Source organism: Danio rerio, chromosome 7, assembly GCF_052040795.2.
Source record: "Danio rerio strain M-AB ecotype USA chromosome 7, GRCz13ab, whole genome shotgun sequence".
Taxonomy (NCBI): Eukaryota; Metazoa; Chordata; class Actinopteri; order Cypriniformes; family Danionidae; genus Danio; species Danio rerio.
Window position 1 is genome coordinate 18,104,810 of NC_141027.1, and position 19,659 is coordinate 18,124,468.

At 35.8% G+C, this 19,659-nt stretch overlaps 1 protein-coding gene across 23 annotated transcripts in view; it reads left to right on the forward strand.

Annotated features, from left to right (window-relative positions):
• ehbp1l1a (EH domain binding protein 1-like 1a) overlaps positions 1 to 19,659 on the forward strand; it is a 76,485-nt gene that overhangs the window by 33,516 nt on the left and 23,310 nt on the right. For 5 of the 23 annotated variants that reach the window (XM_087260617.1, XM_087260622.1, XM_087260624.1 and 2 more), the window contains 8 exons: positions 1,701 to 1,916; positions 5,225 to 5,284; positions 5,377 to 5,530; positions 9,845 to 10,258; positions 12,671 to 15,010; positions 15,107 to 15,172; positions 17,022 to 19,462; positions 19,567 to 19,615. In XM_087260617.1, the coding sequence (XP_087116743.1) occupies positions 1,701 to 1,916; positions 5,225 to 5,284; positions 5,377 to 5,530; positions 9,845 to 10,258; positions 12,671 to 15,010; positions 15,107 to 15,172; positions 17,022 to 19,462; positions 19,567 to 19,615 (5,740 nt within the window). The remainder of the gene's footprint in view (positions 1 to 1,700; positions 1,917 to 5,224; positions 5,285 to 5,376; positions 5,531 to 9,844; positions 10,259 to 12,670; positions 15,011 to 15,106; positions 15,173 to 17,021; positions 19,463 to 19,566; positions 19,616 to 19,659) is intronic. The other 18 variants (XM_087260620.1, XM_087260628.1, XM_087260631.1 and 15 more) reach the window with 5 other exon arrangements.

Genomic DNA, 19,659 nt, shown 5'->3' on the forward strand with positions numbered 1-19,659 from the left:
TTGCAGCGTACCGCTCAGCTGTCAGGAGAGGTGGTGGTTTGGTGGTGATTGACAGGGTGCGCGCGCGACGTGTCTGAGGAGAGATGCGGTGGGGAGGGGTCAGAAGGGTGCGCGATGTAGCCTATTTGAGGACCGGGAGGGAGATGCGAGATTACCGGGTGATAATCACTAGTTTGCGGGCATCCGGAGACTCGCGAAACTTCCCGCCCTACTCATAATTCTCTCTTCATATAGCCGTATGCCTATTACATATCCATAAAACACTGTGATATAACCGCGCACGGATCGGATCGCTTTCTCACTGCAATCGAACCGCTCCAGGGATCGTTTCAATCGAGCCGAGACCACCTCATTCAAGCGATCTTGGATCGATTACTTTGGCGCGGAACAGAGCGCGATTGCCCAGTTCACATATGCCAAACGAACCGCGCTAACTGGGCAAACGAGATACGTTCCGAAACAAAAGTGTAGGTGTGAAAGCACCCTTAGAAAAGCAATATTATTATGTAACTCGCGCTACTTGTAATGCATTACCCCCAACGCTGCCTTGCAGTCAAAAGACATATGCTATAAGTGAATTGGATGAACTAAATTGGCCGTAGTGTATGAGTGCGTGTGTGAATGCGAGAGTGTATGAGTGTTTCCTAGTACTGGGTTGTGACTGGAAGGGCATCCACTGTGTAAAACATGCTGGACTAGTTGGCAGTTCTTTCCACTGTGCCGACCTTAGATTAATAAAGGGACTGAGCCAAAAAAAAAGTAACGAATCAGTTATTATTTTTCTAGAATATTTTTTTTAAAATTAAATTTGACATTATATTTTGATTTTATTTTTTATTTTTTTTTTAACTATTATTGGATGTTTGTTGTAATCTCAATTGAATAACAAAGAAAGGTTGGGACATAGAATAGCTCCTCCTCTTCTTAAAAAACACCCAATACCGTATTGTTTTATCACAGCTCTGGTAGTAAGAGTGGTTGAGCTCAAGCAGATCAAATGAAAAGCAAATGAGAAGCATTTTGGATGAGGCGAGACATGTCAGATACTAGCGAGCAAAACATTTCTGATCTGTATCTTAAATATTAATATTTAAAATAATAGTAAATATGGAAAAATATGGTGTTCTGAAACTGGACGATCTAGATTACAGATAGACAGTGTAAACGTTCACAAGACACCAATATTTTGTAAAATAGGTGTTTGTATCAATCTACAGTACATATATGTATAGTTTGTATTTAAATAGACACCTGCTCGCACACTGCAGTTGAACAGTAAAATCATAAGTGCAATGTTTCATGGTCATCCATATATCGGTGCAGAAATGCAAACTCATCACATTTTATTTAATATAAAAATTTGTTTGCCTTTGAGAATCACACACTGCTGAAATAGTCAGAGGTTACTGTAGGTCAGAAGATTTTAAATATCCCTTAAAAAACTGAAAAATTCAATAGGTTTGATTAATAAATGTGATGTAATTGAATTAAATATAAACATTTGGTTCACTGATGCAAACTGACCAATTTGACCCTCCATACCGCACCCTGCTCATAAGCTGTTTCATTTTTTAAGACCCAAAGTACCCAATCCCAAAGCAATTTACTTCCTCAACACTAATCTCCTTTCTCCATTCATCCTTTTCTAATCATTCTCTCCTTTTTCTGTCCTCTGTCCTTTCTCATCTGGTCAACCTCAGAGTCTATCCCAGAGCTCCAGACTTCTGAATGCAGACATCAGGTTGTGCCCACAGTGGTTATACCGAATGTGCGCAGGCCGATAGCTCCTTGTCCTGTAGATGCTCCTTCTTCTCCTTTCTCTTCCTCTTCTTTAATTCTTCCTTCACCCTCTTCCATTTATACCCAAACATCTACCATAACCTCCATTTCAATGCCTTCCTCTGATTCACTCACAGGTATACAAGCAGTATGGTGGGCTGGCTGAGACTTTTTTCTGTTTGTGTGTGTGTGTGTGTGTGTGGAACAGGTTTTAAACATGTCTTGAGCTTGTGAGATCTGTTTTTGATTTCACTCCAATGTTGCATAACAGTACAGTGTCAGAAAGCCAAAGCATTCCATTCTCCCCAGTGAACTGCATTCATATTTCATGACTATAGAACTAATAAAACAGTCAGCATTTCAGTCAGTAAATCTTGATATGAAATGACATGATGTTATGCCCCCTCTAGGTCAACTTCAGAGTAACAGCTACCTGCTAATGTTATATTATATAGTACCATTTTATTATTTTCTATCCTGTTCCATTCTCTTCTGTTCTGTTCTGTTTTATTCTATTCTAATTTAGTCTGTTCATTTCTATTTTATTCTATTCTATTCTATTTTAGTCTAGTCTATTCGGGTCTGCTCTGCTATGTTCTATTTTATTCTATTCTAATCTATTCTGTTCTGTTCTATTCTAGAGTCTATTTTATTCTTTACTACTCTAGTCTTTTTGTTCTATTCTATTCCTTTCTATTTTATTCTATTCTATTTTATTCTATTCTAGTCTAGTCTTGTCTAGTCTATTTTATTCTAGAGTCTATTCTATTCTTTACTATTCTAGTCTTTTCTTTTCTGTTCTATTCTATTCTATTTTATTCTATTCTAGTCTATTCTATTTTATTCTATTCTATTCTAGTCTATTCTATTCTATTCTATTCTATTCTATTCTAGTCTAGTTTATTCTAGAGTCTATTCTATTCTAGAGTTTATTCTATTCTATTCTATTCTATTCTATTCTATTCTATTCTATTCTATTCTATATGTTCTACTCTATTCTATTCTATTCTATTCTATTCTATTCTATTCTATTCTATTCTATTCTATTCTATTCTATTCTATTCTATTCTATTCTATATGTTCTACTCTATTCTATTCTACTCCTATTCTATTCTATTCTATTCTATTCTATTCTATTCTATTCTATTCTATTCTATTCTAGAGTTTATTCTATTCTAGTCTGTTCTGTTCTATTCTATTCTATTGTAGTCTATTATTATTCTAGAGTCTATTCTAGAGTCGGTTTTATTTTATTCTATTCTTTTGTAGTCTATTCTATTCTATTCTATTCTATTCTATTCTATTCTATTCTATTCTAGGGTTTATTCTATTCTAGTCTGTTCTATTCTATTGTAGTCTATTCTAGTCTATTTTATTCTAGAGTCTATTCTAGAGTCTGTTTTATTTTATTCTATTCTATTGTAGTCTATTCTATTCTATTCTATTCTATTCTATTCTATTCTATTCTATTCTATTCTAGTTTATTCTTGTCTATTCTGTTCTCTTCTGTTCCATTCTATTCTATTCTTTTTTTATTTCAATCTATAATATTCTAGAGTCTGTTGTATTATTTTTTCTAGTATATTCTATTCTTTTATTGGCTATCCTATTCTGTTCTGTTCTATTCCATTCCCTTCTGTTCTTATCTATTCTGTTCTATTTTAGTCTAGTCTATTCAACTATATTCTATTCTTTTCTATTCTATTGTAGGCAATTGTAGTCTATTCTAGAATCTATTCTATTCTAGTCTGTTTTGTTCTATTCTATTCCATTCTAGTCTTTTTCAGTCTAATCTATTCTAGTCTATTCTATTGTAGTCTAATCTGTTCTATTCTATTCTATTTTTTTTATTGGTGACTATTCTATTTTATTCTATTCTATTTGGAGTAATATTATCACAAATGAAGAAAATTGCAGTATTAAAAATTGCAGCATTATAATATAACTATTTAAAATGGTGACAAAGTGATATAAGAATAATGCTTTAATGCTCTTAATTTTTAAGTTTTATTTTCTGCAGTCATCACTTCAGTCACATAATTCTTCAAAAATTCTATTTGTCTCACTTGCCCAAAAATGTGTTATTCTTGTTGTTGAAAACCATTGTGCTGCTTGCTATTTTTTGTGGAAGCTTTATTGTTTTTATACATGCTATACTGAATTTCAGTTATCAAGATGTGTGCTATACACTATAATAAGATACATTACCATTACAAAAGTCTTGTCGTCGATCCCAGATATAAGAGCAACAAATAATAACTTGACTTCTAGTTGATCATTTGGAAAAGTGGCAGAAGGTAGATATTTCCAATGAATCATCTGTTTAACTGCATCACAATAATCACAAATACTGCAGAAGACCTATTGGAACCTGCATGGACCCATTATTCTTTCAGAAATCAGTCAAGTTTGGTGAAGAAAAAATCATGGTTTGGGGTTACATTCAGTATAGGGGTGTGCGACAGATCTTCAAAGTGGATGGCAACATCTACAGCCTGTGGTAGCAAGACATTTGTGCTGCCCATTACATTACAAACCACAAAAGAGGGCAAATTCTTCAGCAGGATAGCACTCCTTCTCATACTTTAGCCTCCACATCAAAGTTCCTGAAAGCAAAGAAGGTCAATGTGCACTAGAATTGGCCAGCCCAGTCACCAGACATGAACATTATTGTGCATGTCGGGGGTAAGATGAAGGAGGCATTGAAGATGAATCCAAAGAATCTTGATGAACTCTGGGAGTCCTGCATGAATACTTTCTTTTCCATTCCAGGTGACTTTATTAATAAGTTTTTTGAGTCAATGCTGAGATGTATTGATGCAGTCCTCCAAGCTCATGGGAGTCATACACAATATTGGTTCTGTTTCCACTGCACCATGACATTATATTCTATACTGTACATTATTTCTGTTAAGTGACAATACTTTTGTCTAAGCAAAGTCAGACCTAATTAAATAATTAAAAATCAAAGCATGATCATATTTTATTTTGGTAAAATAAGCGTAATCTAGAGGCATTTGCCTTTCATAAAAGCCACTTCTGACACCAAATGATCAACTAGAAGTCAAGTTATTATTTGTTGTTCCTAAAACATGGATAGGCGACAAGACATTTGTCAGGTAGTGTACATTTTGTTTTTAGACTGATGCATTAAATACATTAAATTATGCATGCAGTTTGCTTGAGTTTGATAAAATCTTAAACTTAAAACCAGACTTGTGTTTTAAGAAACTGATGTGAAGCTTGACATTCCTATCAATTCCATGTTGTGTGCTGTTTTCTCTTTAGCAGGGGAAAACATTTTTAATAATGCTTGAAAGCATGTTGAATATTGCCTTATTTTGTGCCATATATTATATTATATTATATTATATTATATTATATTATATTATATTATATTATATTATATTATATTATATTATATTATATTATATTTCTGTTTCAGAGAAACACAGACAGTTAAGTGTATTAACTGAGGAGGAATGTCCTAATACAGTGAGTTCTGGTGAGTATACAGTACATTACAGTGGCTTTATTGGTTATAATTTTGAGCATCTTTCTGGAAGTGGTAGTTATTGTTTGTCAATACCTTTACAGCTGATGAGGTTGCAGATACTAAGGCCATAAATGTTCCTCAAAACCATGAACCTCACCCTCGCAGAGTCCTCAGTATGGCCAATCAGCGACCAAACAGCATATTGGACAAACAGCGGCCTGCTTTTGGACTTGAGGTTGTACGGCCTGCAAAAGGGTGAGCAAATAAGGAAAAAAAACTTGCTGAATGGTTCATTGTTGCATGTGTGTAGATGCTCTGGAGTGAATGAATGTTGGTTGCATTGATGCACAGGAAGTGAACAAGTTTCTGGTGTAACAGAGTGTTTCATTTGCTACAAATGGGTTTTTGTAAAGACTAACACTCTGGGCTCGATTGTTTTAATTTTTTTTCAATCATTAATCATTAGTGAAATTAACCTCTTGAATGAACGAATGCGTGTTGGTTTGTTGTGTAAATATTTGTCATTTACAGTATATACTGACGAAGATTGCTTATGTCTGTGAGGACCTAACCATTGCAATTAAATCCAAATTCAACATTGTTATAATACACAGTAGCCAACATTTGAAGTGAATCAAGAAAGTTTTTCAAAATTGTCCTATGACAAAAATGGGTGTTGTTCAATAGTTTTAGGACATCTTTGATGAAAGGTCATGATCCACTTCAAATGTTGACTACTATTATCACTATATTATTACTTGACTACTGACAATAAGTTGACTTAAGCTACAAAAGATTATTCAATTTGAGCCTTGGCTATATATATAAGTGGGGCTAAAATCACTTAATTTGCTTTTTGTACTATATTGCATGTTAAAACGTCAATGAATGAAGTAAAAATAGAGATAATTAAAGAGTGGAGACACTTTTGCAAGATAGCTATTTGTGGAAATTTCCTCTGCATTTAATACTGTGAGACTCTCAGCTTGTAGGTGCATTTGATGTGAGTCATGGTTTGGTTTTATGGATTTTAGACTTTTTGACATGCAGGAGTCATGTCGAATGGAGTGCTTTCAGACATGCTTGTTACATCAAAAGAATTTCCGGTAACACTTTATAATAACTACACACTATAAATAATTTATTAAGCATTGGCAAATAGTGAATTCATTATCCGTTAAGCATTAACTCTACATTAATAAACATTAGTAAGCAGTTTATAACTGCAGCTACAAATGCTCTATTCTTGACTTATAACCACAATTAAATTATGCTTAATAATTGTATTTTCATACTTAGTAAATGATTAATTTTTTATTACTAAATTAAGTATCGAATAATTTACAAACCGTTTGTATTTAAGAGTAGTTGAGGGATTTTAGGATCATTTAGAATGAGTTAGTAAATGATTAATAAACGATTGAAATTAACGTTTATATGTCTTATTATTCAGGCATATACTAATAGTCAACTAATATGTTAATAAATGCTTTATTAACTCAACTTCATGCAGTTTTGTGACCTAATCTAAAGTGAGGACTATTCATGCTTTATAAATCCCTTATAAATGACAAATAAAGGCTCAGAATCAAATGAACTATAATATTTGCAATCTTTTCTAAAATGTAAAATTACTGGAAAGTTTAAACCTTGCTGAATAACAGGAGTGTCAAAATACAACAAAACTGGATAAAACAACAATATAATAATTAAACAATGTAATAAAATGTAATGTTTAAACTCTACAGTGATTCTATTTTAGATAAGGTTGCAAAGATTTATTTTTTATTTGAAGTACAGTTTCATTTGTGTCTCTTTAATTGAATAGGAATGAATAATGTCATTCTTTGATTTGTAAAGCATGAATAGTCCGCACTTTAGATTAGGTCACAAAACTAGGTGAAGTTGAGTTAATAAAGCATTTATTAACATACATAGTAAGTATTAGTATATGCCTGAATAATAAGACATATAAACGTTAATTTCAATCGTTTATTAATCATTTACTAACTCATTCTGAATGATCCTAAAAACCCTCAACTACTCTTAAATAAAAACGGTTTGTAAATAATTCGATACTTAATTTAGTAATGAAAAATTAATCATTTACTAAGTATGAAAATACAATTTTTATTATTAAGCACATTTTAAATGTGGTTATAAGTCAAGAATAGAGCATTTGTAATGAATTCACTATTTGCCAATGCTTAATAAATGATTTATAGTGTGTAGTTATTATAAAGTGTTACCGAATTTGCTCAGGGTTGCGCACTGTCCTCAATTCTTTTTATATTGTACACAAATGAATGTCGTGCCACTTAGGACAATTGTGATATAGACGAATATGCTGATGACAGTTTTTTTACTATTGTTAACAAATACATATTGTAATGACAGCAATAATCATAATGAGCTTTTTAAGTGGTGCAAAGAAGCTGAACTACAACTGAACGCCAAAAAAGCGAAAGAGAGAAAAAATTCTCCAGATGTGAAACCAGTGTATTTTAATGGAAAACAAGTTGAAACGGTTCAGGAATATAAGTATCTTGGCACAATCTTTGATACTACATTAAAGTTTCAGCAGAACTCAGAGGCTGTTACTAAGAAAGTGCATCGGAGAATGTATGTTCTTAGGACACTGAACTCTTTCTGTGTAGAAAACAAAATACTAAGAACTTTTTATACTACCTATATTAAGAGTATATTAAGCTTTTCCTTTTTTGCTGATTCTCTTCACTTTTCATTAGAGACAAAAATCTCCTTCAAAACTCCCAGCAGACACACAAGATGTTAATATTAAGTTAGATTTAGGTTGTGATGTTAGGTGACTAAAATTCAATGTGTAGCTAGCGTCTAAGGACAACGTTATTTTGATGTCCAATAACGATGTTAAATTATGTTGATTTTAGGTTGTGTTGGAGAGTGACCAAAATCCAACGTCTGATACAGTAGATGTCATAGTGGTAATGTCCATGCAACATCAAGGTGTAACATGATTAGACATTGATATTTGATTGATTTTAGGTTGATTTTAGATTGGATGCTGGACATTGATGTCGGCCTGACATTGGTTATGAGGTCTGATTTGTATCTCCAAACAAAATCCAATGTCCTCACGACGTTGGGGTATTTTAGGTACAATGTCAATATGATGCCATGTTGACATGCTGTGCCTGCAGGGCATAGTCAAGACTTGATCCAAGATAATTGGTTTGCCTCTGTGGAGTCTAGCAGAGTCACATGGACAGCAAATGATAAGGAAACTCAAAGTGTGGTAGGAGATGATTCCCATCCCCTGAAGCCTGTTTTGTTCTGTTGCCTTTACCTTTGTTCCTGAGGCAGTATGACTTTACAACCTTTCATTTTAGCAAGTTTTAATTACATATATATATATATATATATATATATATATATATATATATATATATATATATATATATATATATATATATATATATTTTTTTTTTTTTTTTTGTACTATTTATGAAGTTATTATGAAGTATGCTGAATTGTGTTTTTTAACATTGTTTGCAAGTGATTTGTTTGTTGTATCATGATGCTACTGCCCTAATTGAATTGCCCCTGGTGGGATTAATACAGTTGTTAAACTTAACTTACTTAAAATTATGTATTGTATGAGCATATTTATAAGCAGAGTATATTTTAGTCTTTCTTTTTCTCATATATTTTAGTCAATATATGAAGAGTTTAGATGCAATATCCGCTAAACGCCTCTTTCGCCAAAAATGAGTTTATGACATTTTCATGAATGAGTTCATGAATATTTTAGGCACGTAGTACACCTTCAACAAATAGATTTGCTTCAAATCATCTAAATCCCAGCGTCAGTGTGCTCAGAAATAACAGTTTGTTGGCAAAAGCCTCTAAACCCCACTTGCCTTTGACAGCAAAAGCTGCTATATCCCGAGAACCAATCAGAAGGCACAAATCGAATCATATGTTTTCAATGTAGTTATTGATTAATGCACTTTCTTGACACATTTCATACTAATTCATTTTTCTTCTGCTCTGCTTTGTCCCTGGTTTATCACAGCAGAATGAACCGCCACTTGACAGATTTATATATTTTTAATTTCAGATGGTTTGTGAAATGTGTTTTATGTTTGGTAAAATAATTTTTAATGGCATCTTCATTTTCAACTAATTACATTGTTTGGATCCAATAGGTGGATTTAGAGGGTTTTGCAATAAAAGCAGACGTGGATTTAGCTGGTTTGGACGCAAAAGAAAATTTACCTTGTTAAAAAAAGCAAAGAATTGTCTAAAGTGAAAAAAAAAAAAAAAATGTATTTTATTTACCAGCTAATAACCTCATGATACATATAAAATGAAACTTCTGAACCTTATCAGAGGAGCCTGATAGAAAATGCTCCTTATATATCACATATTAAAGTTTTTTAACATGCTAATTTATTTTTATTTTTTGTATTTTTATTTTTTGACAAAACGCCTTTGCTTTACAGCATGGTGTTTCATTAACAGATTGGATAACTATATCAGTCTGATTATTTTTTTTTTTTCATCAGTTTTGATGTGCTTTCTTCCTAGACCAGAGAGTATGGCCTCTCTGCTGGCCAGTGATCATACCTCATCAACTGCGACTGATATCACATATTTCGAACTGCCAAAATCAGAGCTGTCTTATAAAGATAAAGTACCCACTCAAGAAGCCCCTGAAGCCCCTGTCCTAGAAGCTGCTGCAGCCCCTGCATTCACCGCTCCATTACCTGAAGTCCAGATCAATCAGTCAGAGAGTTCACAGAGCCCTGCTGAGCTGGCCGTTTTACACTCGGCTGCACATGAGCAGACAGAAGACGAGACAATTTCTCATAAAAACAAGCCAGAGCCGTGTCCAAGTAGCTTTCAGCCGGCAGAAATAGAAGAGCAAGAGGCCAAAGCAGAATCTGTGCCTCAGCTGCTCTTAAGTTCAGAAATGTCCCCGTCAGATCACACTGATGAGGGGTAAGTATGGAATGATGCATGTTCTGAGACCATCAAAATTAATAGTATATAGTAGGGGTGTGTGAACCTACACTGGTCTCATGGTTTAGATTGATTGGGATTATTTTGTCATCAATTCGGTTTAATTCAATATCACAATGCATTGCACTGCATCCTCAATTTTCAGTATTACTTCACGAATACAATTTTGTCATTAAATACAAGCAGTCAGACATGCAGTATGAACTCAAAATGCTTCTTGAGTGAATCAAACATCAAATAAGTGATAAGGACTTTTTGTCATGAGGTGGGTGTGGTCGAACAAGCAGCATAAAGGAAGTCAATGTTAAGGCTGATTACCTCACGAAATGGATGAGGCTACTTAAAGTGTCACCTTTGAGATATTTTTTAAAACAACAGGGGCAGTCAAAAGAAACCAACCGTAAAATCAGACGAAGAAACATATAAGTAGGAAGTTACCAGAACTACGATATATCATTAATATCATTCAAGACATCTAATTATTTTCATAATTTTTATAATTAACTTTAATGATTATAAAGATTTGTGTAACGATTCAAGATTTTTCAACTTTGATTCATCACTTCTTTTGTTCATATCTCAGATTGTTCTACCTATTATAGTTTATTAAAATGTTAATGACGACAGATCATGGGTAGCTCTAAAAATATGTTTTTTTTTTATTATGGCAAAATTAAAAGCAAAAAAAAAAAAAGACCACTTACCAAACAAATACTGACGTGAAATTTAGCCCACTCCACAATTCACACATTTCTGCATGGCTAGTTTGTGTCCTCTACTGTTATATACTAAAAAGGCAATAACTTAACTCAGTTCAATTCACCTTTATTTGTAAAGCGCTTTTACAATGTAAATTGTGTCAAAGCAGCTTTACATATAAGATTATAGTCAATTGAAACCGTGTCAGTCCAGTTTTCAGTGTTGAAGTTCAGTTTAGTTCAGTTCAGTGTGATTTAATAATCACTACTGAGAGTCCAAACACTAAATAGCAAATCCATCCATGAGCAGCTCTAAAAATCCCGAACAATGCAAGCCAGTGGCGACAGTGGTGACAGCGGTGAGGAAAAAACTTCACTTATTGGTGAAAGTGAAAAATTAAAAAACCTCGAGCGAAACCAGGCTCAGTTGGGCACGACCATTTCTCCAATGGCCAAACGCCTTGTGCAGAGCTGCAGTCTAGGTAATAAACGGTCTAGGTAAATTCCTGCCTATTATCACCAGTAAAGCCCAGAAAAACAGAGCATCAGTATACTGTAAACCGATAGGTTCAAATATTTTTTTTCAGTTATCAAATAAATAATTTGTTACTTCATTTTAGTTTTGTAACTAGTAAATTGTTTTAAATTCAAATTTGTAACATATACATCAGTGTAAAACCTATGAATGGTGTAAAAACATATTCTGTAATTGTTTATTTTGCAATGGCCTCTTTTTTTGGCTTAAACTTATCACACAAGTTTTTCTAAATTTTCTAACAGAAACTTTCTTCCTTTCTCACTGCTGTTGCAATTTCGAGCCAAGATTTATTGGTCATCTGTTTATCCCTATGATCACGCAATAGACAGATGATAATAAAGATAAAGATGTCTGTACATAAAGATGCCTGTACAGGCATACCTGTTTCATCTCTTTAATGTCAAATCTGGCACCGCACACACTGTTCACTCGAGTCTCAAAAAATTTAGTGCGCTCCTCTATCCGAAATCATGTCGCGCGCACCCAAAGCAAACCTCCGCAAACACTGCAATGACATCGCACTCAAGCGAACTAGCGAACGGGTCAAGTATAAACCAGCCTTTAGGAGACTGTCTCTCCATCTCAATCACTGCAACGACACAGGTGTTAGTTATGTTTTTGATTGATCTACTTTTCAGCTTCCGGTCTCCTAACAGGCTCTTCCTCTGTGCGGCTGTTCGACCACACCCCCCTCATGACATGACATGTTCAGCATTGACTTTTGCTGTTCAGTGAATGGGGGAGATGGATCTTTTGCACAGTGTGCCCTTAGCATTGACACAGGGTATCTTGAGTTCTACTGTACCTTCAGTGTCAGTAAAATGTGCCCATATGTAGGCTTTTAAAATTTTAATTACTTGCAAATGCATCTCACCTCCCTTGCCATAGTATGCTTCAAATCCAACAACAAGCAGATCTGTCAGTTCATTGTAACCAGTTATGGTCTGTTACAAAACCGATACTGTATCGTCCTCTTTACATCTCAATGCACTGAAGAAACAATTATATTTGACACCCCTAGTATATAGTTACTGTTACATTTGAAGCTTTTTAAGCTTGTTTAAAGCATATAATGTATGCATTGCCATCCATTTGCTAATTCATAAATTCATTTTACATCCCTCTGATCTCTTTTCTAATGTCCCTGTCCCTCAGCACCAAAAGCATGGCCGCTTTGCTGCCCTCTTGCCCAAAAACATCCCATTCTCCTTGGTCACCATCCACTTTGGCTGATGATAGAGCTGAGAATCAAATGACAAACGTGTTTATAGATGGTCTGCCTTTAATGAACAAGAAAGTCAGTGCTTTACCCATTGATAAGAAAGTGCCTAAAGGTAAAGAGGCTTCATCTGTTTTCAGCATGCCAAATCTTCTCCCAACATGTCCAAAAGCTGCTTTTGTACCTGGGATGGCATCTATAAACTTTCAAGACGCTAAGTGTCCTGAGGATGAGTCTGTGAAGGTATTAATAGAGTATATTCAGAAAGAGAAACCAGATGATTTTATTGAAGAAATGGATACCTCACTGTATGATCAAAGCACAGTGGAAAATATGATATCACTACAGTTAGCTTGTCCAAAAGCTGCCAACATTCCTGGATTTCCATCTATGCCTTTCTGTGTGGTCAGTCTTCCACCATTATGTCCAGATGTTTCTGAAATTCCAGGTTTTTCTTCAAGATATCCAAGCCTTTGCACAGACAAACTCTGGCCTAAAGAGAATGTAGTGATTTGTTTTAGGAGAAATAAGCGACAGATTTTACCAACATCATCAATGAAGATAAATGATGAAATGACAAGAACTATGTTTGCGCTTAGACCGTCTTGTTCAGCTTCACCTAAGATTTCAGGATTTCCATCCGCTCCAAAACCAGTTGCACCAAATATGGTTAGGATTTCACATTGCTGTCCAAAGGTTTCCAGTATTGCTGGATTTCCATCTGCAAAAGTCTTTGCTGTTCAAAATCTCTTTCATATGTGGCCATCCAATAATGAAGCATCTCTGATAACAGCACAAAAGAACCAATCCAGTTTGCCACGAATTGTAAATGTATCAATAGAAGATTGTTTAACCAGTATGGTGAGCTTAGTGCCATCTTGCCCAAGGAAAGCAAGGACTCCTGGTTTTCCAAGTGCACCAAAACAAGACATCACATTCTCTATAACAAAACTCCTACCTTTATGTCCATCAGCTTCTTGTGTCGCTGGAATATCATCTATACAAACTCTTACAAGCAAATTAGATTCACTTCAGAAATGGCCAAATGACAAACCATTCTGGATCAAGACATTGGCCTCCCAGCAATGTCGTTTTATCAATCGATATCCAGCTCAGTATGAAGTTACAGAAGACAAGTATATTTTCAACAATATGCTGTCATTAATATCATCATGCCCCAGAAAAGCAAGAAATCCTGGACTTCCTTCTGCACCATGGCTCATGCCTGAAACACAAATAACATCTGGTACTTTATCAGCATGTCCACAAACCTCTAAAACACCAGGCTTTCCCTCTTTAGTCCCAAGCAAGCTTGACAAGGCTGTGGTTAATATTTGGCCTTTTAAGGAGAAAGCATTTATAGAGCGAAGGTGTTTGCCAGAGTACACATTTGACGAGTTAAACATTGCTTATCAGAACAAAGCAAATCTTAAAGGAATGCATGCTATTTTGTCCAGTTGTCCAGTAAAAGCAAAGATTCCTGGATTTCCATCTGCACCGAAGCCCAAATTAATGCTTTATCTTTTACCTTCATGCCCAAGAATCTCAAATATACCTGGAATGGTATCAAGCATAATACCTGAAGCAGAACTACAGTGGCCTGGAAATGAAATGCCATTATGCTTTAAACAACTGAGCAGAAAGTGCCAGTCTATACAGGCTGTTCCACCTCAATACACGGAAATAGAATATAACGATATGGTAGCTTTGCGTCCAACTTGTGCAACCAGGGCTAAAGTGCCTGGATTTCCATCTTCCCCAAGACTAACAATTGAGAAGGCAACACCAGATATGGCATCGCTCAAGCCATCTTGTCCTCATTTGACAAAATTGTTAGGTATGCCATCTATTGACTTAAGAAATGAAGCAATGGGTTCAGGTGCATGGCCTCATGATGCAAATCAGCTGCATATAAGGACCTCAAAGGATGACATGATATGTTTATCTTTAAGAAACTTGAATCAGCCATATGATGCCTACCTAAATTTCACAGAAGACATGTCTATGATGATGCCATCCTGTGCAAAGCAATCCAATGTCCCTGGCTTTCCATCCACATATTCAGAATCTCTACAAATGCTTTATCAGACCCAAGCACAAACAGACAATCTTGGCAATAAACAAGAGACTCCAACTGTGCTTGATCAAGCAGATACTGAGATGAACCTCTGCAGTGCAAATGAGTCTGACAGTAGTTTTGCATTTGAAAAGACCAAGGAGAATGTGAGCTTTTTGGGAAGAAGTGAGGAAGGACAAAAGGGAATTCTGGAAAGGGGGTAAGTTCAGAATTACCCACGTGTTTGTTACACCAACAAAGAAAATATACAGTGCGCATCCTGCAGTGCATGAAATACTTTGACACTTGTTTCTAGGAAGATGCATTGCAGAATGTGGCACTCCTTACCAGACATGCCACTATTACTGACTGTTGAGGAGAGGTGAGTTTTGCAAAGAAACAAAGATAAAGAGTATTAACTCAATGCTTTGCCTTGCCCAAATCAGATGTTTTCCGCCTGCAAATAACATTTATATATTTTTCACTTTACAGTAAGTGCATAGTTCTTCCCAAAGTGAAAAAGCTGTAATAATTTACTCAACCTTTTGTCTTTACATGTAAACAAATGTGGTCCAATTTTAAAGAGCCCCTATTATGCATTAAAAAGGTAATATTTTTGTTTTGGGCATCTCCAGCAACAGTCTGATATGCATGCAAGATTAAAAAACATTTTTTTTGTCTTATAATATGCATTTCTTTTTACCTAATTATTCAAACAACTCCCATATGGTTTGTTCAGTGCTTTAATTGTCCCCAAAAACCACTCCAAAGTGCAATGCTAATCTGCACTGATTGGTCCTATGCCCCATTCTGTTGTGATTGGTCGACTGTGTTCAGCTTGAGACAGAGTGAATTGCCCACAACGGCTTATCAACACGTTTCAAGTAGTCAGAGTGCAGAGAATACAGTATATGTGAGCCCAATGCAGGAGTGCATTGAAGCAATGCAGTTAAACACCAGCATATTACTTAATTCTCAACCATAACACACGTTCAGTATTAATCCACACAAAAGCTGAACTATTTTGAAACTTGACCGCCACACGTGTGTAGGAAGCTGATGGTGGATATAGCAACGACAAAGGACAGAGATTCACGAGCTCACAAACGCGTTTAAATCTGTATAAAAAGCAGTCCGCATTGCGTTTTCAATGTGGTTTTAGACATGATATGAGAATATAAAAAGTTAACCAGATACAGTACAAGCCATGTGAGGCAGTTACAAGTAACTAATCACAATTAAATACACATTTTGCAAGCTAGAGAAAACAGGGAGGCAACCATTTTAATCACACTTACATACACTTGTGAAATGGAGGAAGAAACTGATCCATGAACTGTGTACTGTAAAGTTTTTGTCAAGCTCTGACAAAGTCCCATACATCAATAGTCTTTTCTTGGTTCTTTAACAAATGGCCAACAAATTCCCCATTGTAAGTGTGTAGATTGCTGTAGCACTTGTCAGAAAACTGACATGAACACAACACAAGGCTGGAGCTATAATGCTGAGATATTTTTGCAAAAATAAACTTAAACCACTGATTCTTCACATCCTCATCTTTGAGTGGGGAAAATCATACTAACTTTCCCTCAAACTTCAGAGCACAGTCTTCACGACATGATTCACCTGGGATCTGCTACTGTTTGTCGTCTTTCCCTTTTTTTTTTTGCTATTGTTTTTGTGGGAGGGGGTTTTAATTTTCCACAACAAATAGCCGGGGCTTGAGTTCCATATCGACGTCATGCTGTCACTGCTAAACATTCATTACCACGACGATTCATTTAAACCTCTCTGAGTCGACTCTTTTATAAATGAATCAATAGTTTTAAATAAGGAGCACTTTCAGATTTAAGCCTAAGGATATTTCACTTCACCTAGAGCTGTTACACTGCATGAAAGGTCATTTTCAAAAACCAATAATAAGGGCTCTTTAAACCAAGAAAAGCCTCAAGTTTGATTGACATAAAGGCGAGTAAATGACGGAATTTTCATTTTGTGGTTCAACTATACATTTATTGTCATTGATGCACAAAAGTGAAAAAAACTAGGCACAGTGTGTTAAGTGTCTGTCCTGCTGTAGATGTAAATCGAAACATCCAGTTCAGAAATTGTTCAGGAGGACATGTGTATTAAGTGGCTGCCAGTAAATACACTGATGCATGCAGTCATATCATCTTGTACTGTCATACAACCACAAATCTGACATCTGGTCATATGCTTACTTTTCTCAGACGTCAAATCATAAGAGCTCTTCCCTTTAAGAATCATGGAGATGCTCTGGTTGAAAAAATGGATGTAGATGAAGGTGTATTATCGGCATCACTAGACAGTCCAGAACCATTTGCTGGTGACATAAAGAAAGAAAACGAGAATACCGAAGATGACCGTAATCAAGTCTCTTCAATGTCAGAAAATCTGCCTAAAGAAGCACATCAAGGGTGTATCCCAAACATGGTAGACCTTTTTCCATCATGTTCACTGTTCTCAAGAGTTTTGGGATGTCCGTCTACGGCACTGTCTAGCATATGCAAAACAGACATCATCAACTGGCCCTCTGATATGAGTGTAATTTGGGATGAACATCATGAATCATCAAAAAATATGTTGTTTATGCCATACTTGGAAAAATCCCCCTGTGAGGGAAATATGGTGTCTCTGACATCCACATGTCCAAATGAAGCAAGAATTCCAGGCTTTCCATCTGCTAAGAGACCCACAGAGGCCTCATCTCCATCCGATCCAGAAACATCCATTATTGTTAACACATCTTCATTGACCCTAAATCCAGAGGAAAAGGAGGAGCAGCTGAGCATGGAAACATCATTACTGGAAGACCTTTCAAAACCAAAGCCAGTTTTGGACATCGACAGCCTTATTGAGCATTCAGAGATTCAATGCTCAAAACTTGTTCCTGATATCCAATTTGCACCAAAAAGTAAAGAAATAACTATTCAGTCATGTGAGGAACTAACACTTCAGTGGTCTACAATAGTGGAGACCAAACTGAGGGGTGATTCCATACCTGCGGATGAGACCTTCATATCTGGATTACCGTCACAAATCCCAGATTCAGTCCCTACATCCCAAAGAGACCCAAATATGTTGGAGCTCCTTCCATCCTGTCCGGTGCTTTCTAGAATCCCTGGATGTCCATCTTTAAGGGTAATCAAAGACAGGGAGTACATCTGTAATCAGTCAATAATATTTAGCCATTTATTAAAAGATAGGCAAACAGGCATTTTTAAATCTAGTAAAGATAAACCAGATACAAAGATTATAGCACTGGCACCAACATGCCCTCAATCATCAAGCATTGCAGGATTTCCATCAAGACCACACCTTAAATCACAGATGAAGCCAAACATGATAAACATTGGTCCATCTTGCCCAAAGATTTCAAATATAGCTGGTTTTCCAAGCATCCAGACACCAAGGATGCCCAACTGGCCTATGAGTGCAGTTATTTTGTGGTCATACACATTAAAGGAACCGCCTGTTGTTTTGGACAAGATATGTATAGAAAACAGTCATCGAATGTCTGCTTTGACACCTACTTGTCCATCAGTGGTCTGTGTTCCAGGTTTTCCATCTGTTCCTGAACCAATAATGCTAAGTATGCTTCCCGCCTGCCCAGAGAAGTCTAATATTATTGGATTTTCTTCTAAAAGAGTCCATTTAGATTGGTCCATTGACAAAAATACATTATGTAATGCGTCCTTTAAAAAGCAACCTGTTGTTCTTGTTGACAGAGTAGAATGGTTTAACGAATCAACTAAAATGTTTGCATTAGTTCCAACCTGTCCATTAAAGGCAGAACTACCAGGATTCCCATATGCACCTAAGTGCAAAGCTACACTTCCTCCCAATATGGTTGATCTACATTATTGCCATCCAAAGACATCAAGAATCATGGGGTTCTCATCAAGTGAGAGAATAAACACAGGAGCATGGTTTGAAGAAGAAACACCCATGTTGGTGCAACCTCTGAAAACAAGATCAGAACAGCTCAGTCAGTATATTTTAGCAACTCAATATGAAGAAATAGACGCAAATATTTTGGAGAGGATGTTTGCGCTTGTGCCCACCTGCCCGAGAGAAGCTTCCATACTTGGTTTCCCCTCTCTACCTCAACCTAAAGTGCAGGGTTTCTATCTCCGTAAAGAACCAGACATAGTTAACGTTTTGCATTGTTGCCCAAAGTCTTCTCCAACCTTAGGTGTTCCTACAGTAAAAACGGTGCCCATAGAAGAGTCTCAAGAGAGGATATGGTTTGCTCAGAAACCCATATGGGTTAATCCTCTTAAAGAAAGACCAATGATGTCTATGAGTTGTACAGAAGATAATGAAAATTATTTTAAAAGCATGTTCTTGCTTGCTCCAACCTGCCCTAAGCAGGCCAGAAGTGATGGGTTTCCATGCTCAGAAGGCCTCAGAAAGGAAGTTACCTCATCATCTTCCCCAGAGCCTCCAATCTCTTCAAAAGATGAAAACGATTTTAATAATCTGACCTCTGAGGAGCCATGTTTCCCAGTTGGAGTAGGACTTCCTGATTTCCCACATGCTGCTTATGCGTTTTCTTTAAGCCCAACCCAAGAACATGTAATATCTGAAACCACATTCAGACAATACATAGAATCAGAAAGGAAACAAACCCCAGATGTAATAGGAAGTGGTAAGAAGCTTATTTTTAGAGTGTTTATTGAACATTGAATCATTTGTATTCTCAGAAAAACACAGAGTTTGTGTTCTTTTCTTTTTGATTTCCTTTTTTTAAAGATAATTCTAAAGAAACGGGATTTGTTCTTGAGATGCCCTTGGCTGAAGGGTGAGTTAAATAGCATGTTTTGAATGTGTAAACACTTTTAGAAC